This window comes from Pelodiscus sinensis, chromosome 1 (assembly GCF_052426305.1).
Source record: "Pelodiscus sinensis isolate ZL-2025 chromosome 1, ASM5242630v1, whole genome shotgun sequence".
Classification (NCBI taxonomy): domain Eukaryota; kingdom Metazoa; phylum Chordata; order Testudines; family Trionychidae; genus Pelodiscus; species Pelodiscus sinensis.
This window is the reverse complement of record NC_143052.1, coordinates 151,207,749-151,223,186: the sequence shown is the minus strand read 5'-3', so window position 1 is coordinate 151,223,186 and position 15,438 is coordinate 151,207,749. Positions and strand designations below refer to the sequence as shown.

The following is a 15,438-nucleotide window of genomic DNA, read 5'->3' as shown; positions in this document are numbered from 1 at the left end:
GCTTTCATTACAAGAATACCTCCAAGAATTAAAATTGATTTGCATTGATATTTACCATCTGAATTATTAAAGGATTATTTTTCCTTGCCTCAAATGATACAGACAACAGCAAGTCACAATTTAGCAATCTCATGGGGGAGGAAAGGGAGCTTCCTACAGGCAGCTTCCGGGCTTGCAAACTGGTAGCTGATGTGAGAAGAATGTGTTATTTTTTCCCCTCCACACCATGGAAGGGAGGGGAAGGAAAGGCAAAGCATAGAATAGTTTTCATGAAGAATTTTACTTCTCACTTAATCACCATTGATCTTTCTGTGCATAGTAGTTTTAGATGTCCATCCCCATGGAATCTAAGCATCATGAAAAGCATCCCTTTTTTCTGCGGCATGTGCAGTGGCCTGTTTTCTTATCACTTCTGTTCTTCTTCCATACTTTCCAGCCAGCAAGAAATAATGCCATTCTTCCAGTACTAATTCAGGTGATTAGCCAAAATGTGCAATTAATAAACAGAATGAAAGAAAGCAGAGAGAAAGAAGCCAACCACACCTTTCAGTTAGTGCACAAAGAAAGAGTTATTCTGTCCCCTTGGGTTTTTTAGATCTCTCTTTCCGTCCATTAGCCCTCATATACAGGCATGCTAACCAGGGAATGAATTCCTTTTGCTCTGCAATCACATGTTACATCATCCAGCCATGTTTTAAAGCTCTCCTTTTGACTGGCCTTCTAATCTATCTTCTAAGCTAGGACTGCTTCTAACATCCCAACCTATGGACAACTCAAACACGCCCTGCACAGGAAAGAGTAACAAACAAAAACCAAACACCTGACAGAGAAATGTGGATCAAGCGAAAGAAGAGAATGAAACCTCCACCATTCTGAGTAGATTATACTTGGGGGTAGTTTTAAGGACTGATTAGCCACTGCTAGAAGCAGGAGCATTGCCCCGCCAGAGAGCTGCCTTTCCAGTGATTATCCAGAGCCCATTTCAAGACTGGGCACATTCTGAAATACAAACTTCTAAAATTTTGACACTTATTTCTCAGGAAAACTAATTTAGATTATTTTTTGTGATTTCCAGATATGCTGATGCTAACATTTCTGTCACGCAGAGGCCTGGAAGCTGATATATCTCAGGCAACCTAGTAACCCAGCCACCGACATATGAAAAACATATCAGGACTTTTCAAGCAGTGGGTTGCCACCAACCATCTGAGAGAGCACCATTGCTGTAGTGCTGGGAGAGCCCAGGCAGGCAAGAATGCAGCAACAGGTTCTTTAGCCTCCTACTGCTACTTGGGCTTCACCTGTTGTGCGCAGAAAACGTTCCTAGGTCCCACCACCTGCATGGTGCACCCCTGCGGGGGAGGAACAGCATTTTTCTAAGATGCCATGGAACTGGCCTGGAAGCAGCCCCAGAATTGACAACTGCATGGGTAGTGAGGAGAGAAGAAGGGAGACACTCCTCCAGCCACAAGCTCAGCTCAGAACCCTTACAAGCCAGCAGCAGGGCCATCATTCAGCCTCCATCACTGCCTCGACCCCTCCCGCCCCAAGCCTGAGCAGCCCTCTCTTCTGTAGGCCCATCATGCCTCCCACCCCATCTCCCACCTAGCACCCAAAGCCATGCCAGGATTCTTTTCAGGACCCTAATCTCACAGTCCTTGCTATAGAAAGAAACATGGGATGGTCATTCAGGGTTGATAACAGTTTTTAACATAGGACCAATTATACAGGACTCAGAAACACATGTCCCTAAACCATTCTGGACATTTCTTGATGTTAGCTCAGTTCGCTTCTGAATGTGCAATATAATGGTGATATTAAGGCCGAATGCCCTTTGATCTAGCACGACTAGGACTAAATGATGTATCAAGACAACTGTTTGTAAGTGGGATAGGTCTGGAATAGAGTTAGGATTGTCAAACAATGTATTGAAGCCTAGATTCCTCAATACAAACAGGGTCCTATTGTGCTAGGTGCTGTACAAACAACATTAAAGATGAACCTCTGCCCTGAAGAAATTACAGTCTAACTATAAGACATGATACAACGGGTGGGTATAAAATAGGGGATCACACACAAAACCCCACATCCAATGAGACGATACAGTATGACAGGCAGGTTTCAACAGACCAGAAGCCTAATCATGGTTGCCGTCACTCGGGACACCACAGCACTCTGCAACATGGAGCCAGAACGGCCCCTGGGCACTCTGGTGCTTCTCGTGGACACATTGCTGTGAGCCAGGCTGCCATCCGGGAGGTTCATCTGGGAGGTTGTCAGTATCCAGGAGGCCCTGCGGGAGAGCTTCCACCCTGAGGAGCACTAAGAGCCTCCCTGGTCTGCCCCACTGGGGGGCTTGTACCTCATTCCTCCTTCATGTCCTTCCACTTACCCCTCCCTAGCACTCCCCCCACCTTCTGATGTCAAATAAAATACACGTATTTTCATGAACACAAACTCTCTTTATTTAACAAAACTGGGCAGGGGATGAAACTCTGGTGAGACTGGGGAAAGGAGGTGGGAGAGAGAAGAGAGGGTGGGAAAGGGGAGGGGAAACCTGGGAGGAGGGAGGTGGAAGGAGGAAGCAAGGGGAAGAAGGGGAAGGGGAAGCTCAGGGCTCAGGGTTGGGGGATCTCGCCGGACCAACTGATTTTTATGCGAACCTACTCTGGGTTTGCATGTGGCCTTTGGTGGCCAGGCTGGCAGCTATCCTGCCATAGACGGCCACATTCCTCAATCTAGTGCAGAGATCATGGACGTTAGAGCATTCCCCCCAAACCTGAATACGGTCCATGATCTCCACCCTGGCAGGCTCCTGGGAGCTAGCAGACTGCTCCAGGGGAGCGGTGGAGGGTTGGCTGCCAGTGGCTTGCTGGCTCATGTTTTGGGGCCACTGGGTCAGGGGCAGTGACTGCTGGCTCTGGGCTGGCAGGCTTGGGGCTGGCACAGGCACGGTGGCCAGAGTCAAACCCTTTAAGGGCTCCGGAGAGGGTAAGAGGGAGAGGAGTGTTCTTGGTTGAGTCTGTAGGCCCCCTATTTCGAAATATATAGTAGCCCAATGTCTGAGAGTCTGTAACGCTGAAATGCTGGCTGTTCCCTCTGGGAGGTGCTATTGCTGAAATGTTGGCTGTTCCCTCTGGGTGGCCCGTGCTGCATAGGGAGTGCGGGGCCCAAATGGCCGCTTGTGCTGCTTGCTCCCCCGTGGTGGCCCGGCTGAGTGGTGCAGAAGTCAGCCGAGCGCCAAGACGGGAGGGAAATGGGGGTGGGGCGGTGACGTGCGGTGTGATAGCACCTCCAGGCCTTGCCCCCGGCCGTGAACATCACCGGTCCACCCCCCTTCGCCTCCCGCCATGGCGCTCGGCTGACTTCTGCGCTGCTCAGCCAGGCCGCCGTGTGGGAGCAAGTGGCGCAAGCGACTGTTTAGGCTCCATACTCCCCATGCAGCATGGAGAGTGTGGAGCCCAAACAGCTGTTTGGGCTCCGGGGTCCCCCGAGTGAGAGGCAGGAGGGAGAGGAGAAGAGACAGAGAGAGACGGAGAGAGAGGCAGGAAGCGGAGGAGAGCTGAGAGAAAGAGAGGGGGAGGCAGTAGGAGGAGGAGAGAGAGAGACGGAGCAAGAGACCGGAGGCTCAGGAGAGAAGACCGACATGGAGGAGAGAACTGAAAATCCCGTCTTATGATGGGCTAATTGGCTAGTTTTGAAATAAGTGTCTGTACAGCACCTATTTCGAAATAGCTATTTCGAATTTGGTGTTATTCCTCATGGAATGAAGTTTACCAAATTCGAAACAAGCCCTCCACTATTTTGAATTAATTTCGAAATATTGGTTTGGCTGTGTAGACGCTAGGAAAGTTATTTCGAAAGAAGGGCTGTTATTTCTCAATAACTTTGCTGTGTAGACATACCCTGAGTGAACAGAGGTGGGGCAAGACGTGAATCCCCTAGGCTGCAGAAGAAGAAGTTGAACTAGCTGAGACAGGAACTGATGAGGGCCTAAATGAGGGCCAGAAAACTGGGACTGCTCCGCCTGCCTCTCAGAATGACGCCATTCCAAATTTTTTGAAAAGGTGGGGGGGACCTTTTGCTATCTATCCTTGATGTTGCTTTAATGGCTACTCTTTGAAAGCCCAACAATTGGCTGCGAACATTAGAAGTAATCCCAGTGTGGATCAGCAGGCAGAGTACAGGTGAGGCAGGCAAAGGGACATGCTAATGTACACCTTATTGTATGGCTCTACAGTTAATCAACTGCATAAAGCAACTACCCATCTACAGTCTTTAGTTACCAAAAGTGCCTATTGCTATAGGTTCTGAACACTGACACAGGCGGTATCTCTGAAGTCTGGAACTCTTGTATTAAATCTTCATGGGAACAAATAGCCACGTGTTAAAGCAAACAATGCTACAAAGCGCTCTGAGCATGACAAGGAAATATCTCCCACTTGAATACAAAGAGATAGAAGGAGAAGTGAGGACAGAAATTCTGATACAGCAAGGAGATCAAAGGTTCAATAAAAAATGCATCTTATAGTAAAATTGCCCCTTGCGAATTAGCAGACTGTAAACACAAAACTTAATTAAAGAAAAAATTAGGTCATATTTTTCTACGTACTTTAGTGGCAGAGTCATGCTCAATATTGACAATAATGGAAGAGAAACACCAGGCACTTAATGACACCACAAAGAAATCCCTCTCCTCCCAGCTCTGTGCTCACCTCTACCTTTTCATAGCAGAATTTTTCCTCCCCCCTCCCCCCATTTCTGATAGAGTTGGGTCAAAGGACAAAATAAGGGTCTGAATTTCAGCTGTCCCAATGCTGTTTAACATGGGCAGATTTTGATTTGACCAATGGGGAAGACAGGAAATGTGGAGTACAATCTACACTCCCCTAAGTTTGGAGCAGGAAAAGGGGCATGTTGATAGCCCACAGCCCTCCTCAATAAGCAAACATTACAATACCTTGTTTTAAATCCCATATTCAAGGGCCAATCCTGCTCCCATGGGAGTTTTTCTCCATTGACTGGAATGGAACCAGGAGCTAGATATAAATAAGGGAGAAGAACATCTCCCCTCAAAGAATGGGAGGAATGGATGAGAGGCACATATGTCCTGTTCTCTTCCCAGTGATAAATTTTCAAGGGATGAATAACCTGGAGACTTGTTGATTCCCTAGCTGTCTGCCCCATGAGGTCAGTGGAGCTAATGATAGGAATGTTTTCTCTTCAAGACTGCCAAGTGCCGCAGTAGCAAAGGAGTAATTAATAATGGAACAGAGCTGTCTCATTTCTTGCTTGCTCTGTGTCTTACCGTGGCTTCCTTTTCTGCTATCCCATGCTTTAATGGGGTGCAGAGGGGTTGTCTACAAAGACTGAAAGTAACATGTGATGACTCATGTCAGCACATGATCCTTTGCTACAAAAGGGCCGGAAGCCAGTCTGGTGGTTTTCAAAGGGTCCTACTGGATTTATTATTAGATGGGTAAGATCTTCTCCCCTCCCTCTCTGCCATTAGTGGATGTAGTCCCTCTTCCCCTGTGGCAGAAACTACAGCAGCTAAATGAAGTCAACACCTAAGATGCAAGCAGAGAGTCAAGCATATTCAGCTCCTACTGGATGTCATTTAAAATGTTCCCTGAGTCAAAGCGGATAATTATGTCCTGTACAGCCTAATGTGCAACATTCCCTCCATACATTTAAAGGCATTGCTCATCATATGGTTTTACCCCTCTTTACAGCTGCCAAACACACGAATGAACCCTCCTGTGGTTACCAGCAGTGCATGCAGAAGCAGTACGTTGCATGACTTACCCGTTGGGGTGAGGTGTCTCCAGGTGATGACAGGCTCGGGGCGTCCATTAGCCATGCACACAAGAGTCACGTTACTGCCCTCATTCACAGTGACATCCGAGGAGATGTTGTAGATCTTTGGTGGCACTGTGAAGACAAAAGAATGTTGGAGCAGGTTACCCAGAGTTCCGAGGGCCCATGAGCCTGACTTACCACAAGTCAGCTGTTGGACCTGCTCATGCACAGCACTAATTACTGCTGCTGCTACTGTTTGTTACACTCTGCCACAGCCCAAAGCACAGAGGAAGTCACGCTCTTAGCCTTGCAGTCTAAATAGACAAGCAAAACAATTATTCAGGCACAAAGCACTTGGGATACCCCAGAGGCTGTTTCTACCTGACTTGAATGATCATATTGTGGTAGTGACAAAAAAAATCAGTTGCTTAGTGGAGGTGAGGCCTCCACTGCAGCTGGAACAGAACTGTGTTCAGTAAGTTTACAGACATTTATTAGGGTGGTATTGTATGGCAGACAATTGCTCAAAAAGGAAAGTTTCTGGCGCACCAGCCTTTTCATTTTTGCTTGGTGTGTGTGACAGCATTTCTCATTTACAGAAGGTATAGGAGGACTTGGGGTTTCCTGGAGTTGGTCCCTTTAAAAAGTGGATTTGAAGGAAAGAAGGATTGGCCACTTGTAGCACCAGAAAGAGGCCCAGGCGCAGGTGATGACATGGAAGGATATAGGGAATGGTTCTGTAGGAGGCTGGGCAGAGAGAAAGGAGCAAGAAGGAGAAAGGGGGAAGTAAAACAGAGGTATGGGCAAGGTTAGAGGAGAGCCAGAAACCATGGACAAGAGCAAACCTGGGACTGATGCCCTTAGGAATGATTTTTTATTAATTAGGCCTATTGCCTTATGCAATTCATTAAATTCCAAGGGGATAAATTCAGTGGTGATGTAAATACTGTTGTTGAGTTAAACAAGAGGTGTAAGCTATAAAGCAGCTAGTTTTCATGGATGTGGCATTCAACAAGTGTAGCAAAAGAGCGCAACTTTACACACAGGGGTATGGAGGGAGAATACAGAATAGGAAAAGTAACCACCAAAAAACCAGCACGTATAGGAAGATGGATAGAGAAGGGAATGTTTAATAATATACCCTCCTGTTAGCTGCTTTCTGACTACTCAGCTAGGAGAATGATCCCCCTGGGATATTACCGCTCTGAGTATCTGCCTATGGCAATCGCATTGTGTTGCAGTGCACTGCTACTAGCATCCTGATCACAGGCTATTATCTTGTTGCTGTTGCTTCATGTTTGATAAAGGCTGGGTACTCATTGGGAACTAGCAAGCATCTTGCATGACCGACCTGGGGAAGCACTAAAGCATAGAGATGTGCCACAACTGTCACGGTGTGTCATAGTCCTTTCAATATTCAAAACAGCCCAGATGGGTCCTTCTACAGTTGTGATTGCCCATCTAGCTGGCTTCTGCAGAGCAAGGCCTAAAGACACTGTGCAAACTTCCTAACACAAACTGGGCACAGGCCTAAACTACATTCTAGTGATTATTATGTCTTTGGAGCTATTCTGCTGAACAAGGCACCGTTTTGTGGCGAGGTAAACGAATGCTCACCATGGGCTGAGCTTGCAACTTGCCACACTTGTTTCATTTGTGATTGATGTGCCCAGATTTTAATCCAAGAAGTGGAACTAGTTACATGTATTAACTACCTAAAACAAACTCCGTTGTGGAGAAATGCAGCTGGTGAGGATATTATTTCAGTAGCATCTTTCTTCCAGAAATAACCGAACAGACTTCGCAACCAACATGCACCTCATCTGTGATGAAGGGCAGCAGTGAGCACACAGGGCAATGTACCACAGAGTGGGAATAAGGAGAAAAATGGAAAATTTGCCTAAAGACACTGGAATAAACCCTAGTCTCACAAAAAGTGCCATGGGAGCGTTAGTATCCATAAGACTGGACAAAGACCATCATAGAGGTAACAATTCGTCTAGTGTGAGAATTCCAAGGACTAAGCTGGCCTCACTAGGATCTGAACTTGAGACTCCTGGCACTTAATATTTGAAGTTTAGGCCACTAATTGTTCCCCCGAGACAGCACAAATTGTTCCAGTCTCCTTCCTCACATTAACGTCTCACATCTGCTTCATACTCAGATGGATAGAAGGAAGCTCAGTAAAAAGAATGTTCTGCCCCCGCCACCCCCCTTCATTCTCAGCTTTAGAATGTGTGCATAGTGGAGAATAAAACAAGATCATTTTCTGCTTTGATTACCACACAGTAAACAAACAGATGCTCCCTTCTTCTGGACCTGGCAGAGTTGGTTGATGGCCCTTTGGAGTCAGAGATATCCACACAAATTGACTGAGAGGAAGAACCGCTGCCCAGCTGGGGCAAGTCACTCCCACCTGTTCCAGCTCTTTCTTAGGAATGTCTTTAACATCTACAATTGTCCAAAATTACCACCGTATTCTCTCTTTGATCCCCAAACTCCTGGACAGTGTTGCAGAGACAAGGTAAAAAGTGAAGATAAGCCACAGTGGACTCATTTCTGCTGCTGTGTGTGAAACTCCCAGGAGAGATTGGTTGGGTGAATGTTAGGAAAGTAATAGATAATAAGACAGAAAATATCATAGTGCCTCTATAAAAAAATTGAGGATACACTCACCTCTTGAATACTGTATGTAGATCTAGTCACCACATCTCAAACAGATGTATTGGAATTGGAAAAAGTACACAGAAAGGCAACACAAATGATTAGAGGTACAGAACAGCTTCCATATGAGGAGAGATTAAAAAGAGACTTTTCATCTTGGAAAGGGGTGTATGGGTATAACAGAGGTCTATAAAACCTTGGCTGGCATGAACAAAGTGCATAAGGAAATGTTACTGACTCCATCACATAACACAAGAGTTGGGTGTCTCCCAATGAAATCAACAGGCAGCAGGTTTAAAAAAGAACAGAAAGAAGTACTTCTTCACACAAAGCACAGTCAACCTGTGGAACTCGTTGCCAGAGGATGCTGTGAAGGCCAACACAGGATTCAAGAAAGAATTAGATAAGGTCATGGAAGATAGGTCCATCAATGGTTATTAGCCAGGACGGGCAGCAACGTGCCTAGCCTGTGTTTGCCAGAAGAGGGGAGTAGATGACAGGATGGATCCCTTGACAATTACCTGTTGTGTTCAGTCCCTTTGAAGTATCTGGCATTAGCTGATGTCAGAAAACAGGATACAGAGCTAGATGGACAATTGGATCGACCTAGCGTGTGTTCTTGGGTTATCCTGTCATTCCCTTATAGCAGCAGTTCTCAAACTTTTTGGGCTCCAGAGCCCTTTACATGCATAAAAATTTATGCGGAGCCCCACTGATCCACTGATTGTATGTGTCATACCTATTGTTGTTTCCAGTTTGTCAACCTCGCGGAGCCCCTGGAGCTCTGCAGAGCACAGTTTGAGAAACACTGCTTTATAGGATCTTCTTCAAGTGCCCTCGTGTCAGTGGACTTGGCCCTACAGTGGGGAAGAGGCCAAATGGAGATGCTTTGCAGTGACCCCTCTGGCTGCCTCAGTAGAGATACTGAACTTCAGAGGGATGTGTGTATAGCCACCCTCTCCTGAAAAGATGGCTCAACATGATGTGAGGCCTTTTAGGACATGAAGGAGTAAAGGAGAAAAATGGGAGGATAGAATTTGGGTGGAGGAGGAGCTAAAATAAAGTCTCAAGAAGTCCCCCAGAGGGGCAATAAGAACACCATGATTAGGAGTGGGAATTGAAAGTATATGCACCATATATTTTTGGTATTTGATCCAACCCATCAGGAAATAGCCACACACAGGACAAGTAAAAATCTGCTCTGGATTGAACCCAGATGGGAATAACAGAGGTCACAGCAGGACTGGCAAGGCTATGCAAGGGAAGCCAGAGAGGAATAGCTGGGGGAGGTGGTGGTGGGGAGAGTATTAAAGCCAGTATTGACATACAACCGTAGAACTGAAATGAGGAAATATACTTCATTCTTTCTGGCTTTTGCCAGAGCTGACAATTGTTTCAGTTTCCTCAGCACCAACTAAACCTAGGAAATAAAATAGGTCTGATTCACCAGGCAACCTAAATGCCCATGAGGGAGAAAAGGTGACCAGATGGTCAGATCTGTGCTGCCACATCTCATATGAGAAAAAAGGGGCATCTGATGCTGAAAGCCAGTTGGGAATTCAATGGCTAGTTCCTTCCAGCTGCTATCTCAGCCTAGGGGAAAGGCTGGGGGAAAAGATTTCACAGCAAGTACAGAGTTTAAAACGTGGTTTAGTTTCACATGTTCAGAATCCAAAGCTGTCCAGTGCTAAAAGCTATTGGATGCTAGAGGACAGGTTGATGTTACACACATAGAAGTCGGAAGCTTTTAATTTTGTGGTTGTCAAGCCAACACATTAAAGTACCAAAACTGTCACTACCAGCCACAGCTTCCCTTGTAGTATTGTCTCTTGGTGCCCATCACTTCTGCATAGACACCTTTTTAGAACAGTCTTAAAATGAGATGCTTCGACCTTATTTTTTTCACACATGGGTTGTGTTGTGTTCCTTTGGCCACAGGGATGATGGAAGTAGGGATGCCAAGAAAAAAGCTCAGCCCCAAGGATATTGAGGAATGAAGCCTCTCTTCACAAGCCATCAAACAGTGACTCATAGACAGATAGTATATCAGGGACATGAAGGACCAGGCACCAAAATTACATTTGGGTCCCTTGGAAGCTACCAGTGCTGTCATGGCCACCAGAGTGTGGAGGGCACCAACAGCAGAGAGCGCTACATCTAGACTCAGCTTTTTGACAGGCTTTATAGAAAGAGAAGGGCCGTCTTTCATATCAACCTTTCAAGGAGTCCCTCATGGGGAGACAGAAACCATTTGCAGACTCTTTCTGGCTCAAGAGGACTGCACGGCTAGCCTCTCTGTGTCAGTCTTTGTGCGGTGTTCAAGAGGAGGCAATTGGAGCATGAGGCTAACAGAGAGATGGGGTAGTTGTGGCTAGGGAGCAAGGCGCCTTTTTCACTAATGGCAGGGGAGGATTCCAGCCTCACTTTGAGGATGATCAGCTCATGTCACTGGCACTGTGCATCTAGCATGCCACCTAGTGCAGCAGTGATGATCAGGCAGAATGCCACCCAAAGCAAAAGGTGCCATCAAACAGGTCTCTACTGTACAGCAAGCAGAGTTTTATATATACAGTTATATAAATCATTCCAGCAACAGACTCTGGATATTTTAAAATTAATGCAGAGAAGAAAAAGCATGAGAGTTCTCAGCCTTTTCTCTCTGGTCCATACTCTACAGCGTTCTTGTGATCCCAGGTCAACATTTCTGCATAGCACCAGCGGAGAAGACCACCACACACAGTTAGGCATGAGTGGACGTCTGTTTAGGAGAATCACAGGGCTGGAATAACAGGGGGGCTGCAGGGCAGCACTGAGGGGCACTGGCAGGGCTGTGTGGGGAGCCCAAGGCTGGAATAGCAGGGGGGCTGCAGACAGGAGTGAGGGGCACTGGCAGAGCTGTGTGGGGAATCCAGGGCTGGAATAGCAGAGGGCTCTAGGGCAGGACAGAGGGGCATTGGTAGTGTTGTGTGGGGAGCCCAGAGCTAAAATAGCGCGGGGGGGGGAGAGGAGGTTGCAGGTGAGGAGCATATGCAGAGTTGTATAAGAAATGCTTGCACAGAACCTGCTCACTCTGCACCAGCTCTAGTTAATTGCTGTCAATCCCTCACTTTCATGACAACCACAATTCACAGGAGTTTAAATAACAACAACAACAAAAGACATGACAAACAGACTGAACTCCCCCAATGCAATCACTGTTACTCTCAGGATGAAAGCAAGTAATTTGTTTCTACACAAAATATTATAGCATCTCCCAAGCACCAGCTACAGTTACTTATAGCAAAGGAGATGTGGCAGGGGCAGCAGGAAAAGCGCGTGCGCACACGCACATACACACACACACACACAAAACATCAGTTGCTAAAATGTGTGTTCTTTACAACCAACACCCTCCAGAACTGTGCAGCCTTCCTTGCTGCATCCTGGGAAATGGGTGGGAGTGGACAGCCTTTCATTCCAGGCAAAAAAGTTCTATCAGTCAGCCATGGGGCTAGACCAGGGATGGGCAATAACATGGGGGCAGTCTGCCAGGTCTAACCCCTGGTGGGCTACCACCATTGTATTTACCTGCATGGCTGTAGGTAAATTAAATGTATACAAAATATACATTGCACTACAAAATATAGTGATTGCAGCTCCTGTTGGCTGTGGTTCACCATTCCTGGCCCATGGGAGGAGCAGGAAGTGGAGTGGACCAGGACATCACTTCCTTCTGCTCCCATTGGCTGGGAATGGCAGCCCGTGGCCAACAGGAGCTGCAATCGCCAATACCTGTGGCTGTGCAGGTAAATATAGCAGTGAGGGCCCACCAGGAACTAACCCTAGAGGAGGTATTTGCCCACCCCTATGCTGGACACTTAGATGTTCTAAGAAAGAAAATGTAATGGATTAAACAATGTGCCAGGAAGTGGAGAATCAAGCCCTAGGAAGTGTCAGGGGTGTCACTGTGCAACAATGGAATTTAACTCAGACCACATCTACATGAGCTTACTCCTAGAATATGTGTTAAAATCACCATTACCCTAATCAGCAGCACCCGCTAGAGGGAGCAGGGTCCAGATTAATCTTTTGTGGACCCTGCCCCTGCCCCACCTCTGCTCTACCCCAATGCCCTGCCCGCCACTCACATAGGGGAGAGAGCAGAAAGACCTTGAGCTGAGGGAAAGAGGTCAGCATAGTCATGATATGGGTGCCAGGACCTCTTCTGTGCCATTGTAAACCCCGTACCGGGAGGGTGGGGGCAGTTCACACATTTTAATTTATGCCCATTGTCTTCACACTTTTAGTGGCTTTGCCTTAACTTTCCTGTGTCTCCCCATCCTGACAAGCCCCCAGGCAGCTTGTACCAACAGATTAGAGTGACTCTTCCCTTGTGAGCCAGTCATCTCCAAGATACTTCCTTGTTTGGCTGATTATGGGCAACCTCTCTCACATGATTACCCACCCCTCAAAATAAGCAGGCCAAAGAGATGTGTTCTCCTTGTTTTCCACTGGTTATGTCCCTATGGCCCTAGGAAACTGTTCCCAACTCTAAAAAATAATAATGCACAGAACTCATGATACTCCCACAGGTCTCAGAACTCTTTGAAAAGAGTATCATTATCTCCACACTATTGATGGGGAAGCAACTTGCCCAATGCAAAGAGGGAAGCCGGTAACAGAAAACAGTCTAGGCTGGTACCTTTATCAGGCTTAGAGGGAGAAAAGAAAGATAAGATTTGCCACCTTTATCTCATCCAACACATGCAGTCTTCCTTTTACTTACTTTCCTCTTTCTGGTTAACTGCCTCTTTCCCATTGCCTTGGGGTAGGGAAAATAAAAGCTCCCACCCACTACTCTACAAAAGCAAACAGAAAACCATTAAAGCCCTTCTCCAAAATCCAAAGAGCATATAGCCACCAGAGCCACATATGCATTCCAGCTAGGCCTAGAGGGTTCTAATTTCCTCTTCCCTGGCTCCTAATTCATAGCATTTTACAACAAATACAAAGAAACTCATCAGCTCTGAGGTAGGGGGGCATGCTAGCCTCCACACATCTTTGAGCATTCTGGGGCAACTAATTGGACTCATTAGCCATTGTATAGTTAAATCTGTGTGAAGAGAGGGGGTTTGAAGAGAAGGCCCATACTAGTGAATTCAACCCCATAGCTAATTTCCTTCACCTGCATTCAGAAGGCTAATCACAGCTTTTTACACTGGTAACAATAAAAGCTTGATGCTGTTCAGGTCCATCTGGGTAACAAGCTGAGGGCTGCAAAACAGAATTCAGCTCTTGTGTGGAGCGGGTCAGGATGATACGCACTAATATTTTGTATGTACTTTGAAGAAACAAAACGCTATGCAAATGTAGGACAAATGCTATTATTCATGCAAGAAACAGATGCTGCCCCAGGCCAGGAGAGCAGATCCTGCCTATTGTTTCATCTGATGAAGTGGGTTTTACCCACGAAAGCTCATGATATAATATATTTGTTAGTCGCTAAGGTGCCTAGAACTTCTTTTCCTTCCATGTGTTTTTTGTTTGTTTGTTTGTTTGTTTCTCTGAAGCATCCATTTGCTTCACCACACTATTCCAAGCAGGCTACTAGAAATCTAACCCACTAGAAACCTTAGTAGTGACGGATGGCAGACCAAAGCACAATGGGCTCAAGTTATAGTGGGGAAGGTCTAGGTTGGATATTATGAAAAACTATTTCACTAGGAAGGTGGTGAAGTACTGGAATGGGTTCCCTAGGGAGGTGGTGGAATCTCCATCCCTAGAGGTTTATAAGTTTCCACTTGACAAAGCCCTGGCTGGAATGATTTAGTTGGGATTGATCCGGCTTTGGGCAGGGGGCTGGACTTGATGACCTCCTGAGGTCTCTTCCAGCAATATGATTTTATGAAATGCACTTCAAAATATATTGCAGTTTAATTTAAACAGCATGTAAATTAGCTCAATTTTGTCATCTGGACCAATGGTTCTGGACCAACAGAAAAACTTTTGTTGTAGTATAGCTGTGACCTATTACATTCTGAAGCGTTTGCTCTGGCTCAGGATGGGGATGTTCTGAATCCAGCTTTTGACAGGGTACGAGCGCTAAATTCTTGGCCACTTACTGAATATGGATACGTAAAATCATAGAAGGAAAACATAATAGGTTAAGTGTATCTCTGCAGTAACTCCAGTCCTGAACTTAGACCACTATAATGTATTGCATCATTACTGTGAAACTCACTTTTTTACTAAAATACTGAATTTGTAGCAAGGCAATAGTGACACACTGTTATTCATGGCACATTTCTCATGGCACTGTTATTCATGGACCCAGATTCTCTACATTCACAGTCCAAATTGCTCTGGTGCTTTCAACTTGCAACACTGACCCCAACTGCTTTTTTTTGTCTAAAGTACATAAGGGAAACTTACTGTGAATAAACACCATTGTTGACATATTGTGTGTAAACAACAATAAAAAAAGTGTTTACTATATTAATTCTCTGGAATTAACTCTGGGGATGCTGTCTAATCCCCAAATCCTACATACTTTAAGGACTAAGGATATACATGGGGTTTGCTGTTTATGATTTAAGTGTCTGTGTACATTTTCCATTGACTACATATAATGCCAGTGTTATTTGTATTTGTGGGCCTGAAATAATGCTAGATCTGGTCTTCTCCTGGTATTATTAACAATTCAGAATAAGAAATAATGGAAGAACAGCAACTCCCTTCATATTTCATTCCCAAAGATGGCTCTTGGAAGACCATGGAAAACACCCTGCAAATACAAGGACTGAGGGTATGTCTACACTACCCTCCTAGTTTGAACTAGGAGGGTAATGTAGGCATACCGCACTTGCAAATGAAGCCCGGGATTTGAATTTCCCAGGCTTCATTTGCATTTCATTTTAAAGCCCCGCTGGTTCGAACCCCGTGCAGCGCGGCTACACGGGGCACGAACTAGAGGCTTCCTAGTTCGAACTACCG

The 15,438-nt window shown here is 45.9% G+C and overlaps 1 protein-coding gene across 10 annotated transcripts in view; it reads right to left on the bottom strand.

The window, feature by feature from the left end:
• Positions 1-15,438, bottom strand: part of LSAMP (limbic system associated membrane protein) — a 1,541,410-nt gene that overhangs the window by 230,940 nt on the left and 1,295,032 nt on the right. For all 10 annotated transcript variants that reach the window (XM_075906335.2, XM_075906328.2, XM_075906364.2 and 7 more), the window contains one exon: positions 5,809-5,934. In XM_075906335.2, coding sequence (XP_075762450.2) covers positions 5,809-5,934 — 126 coding nt within the window. The remainder of the gene's footprint in view (positions 1-5,808; positions 5,935-15,438) is intronic.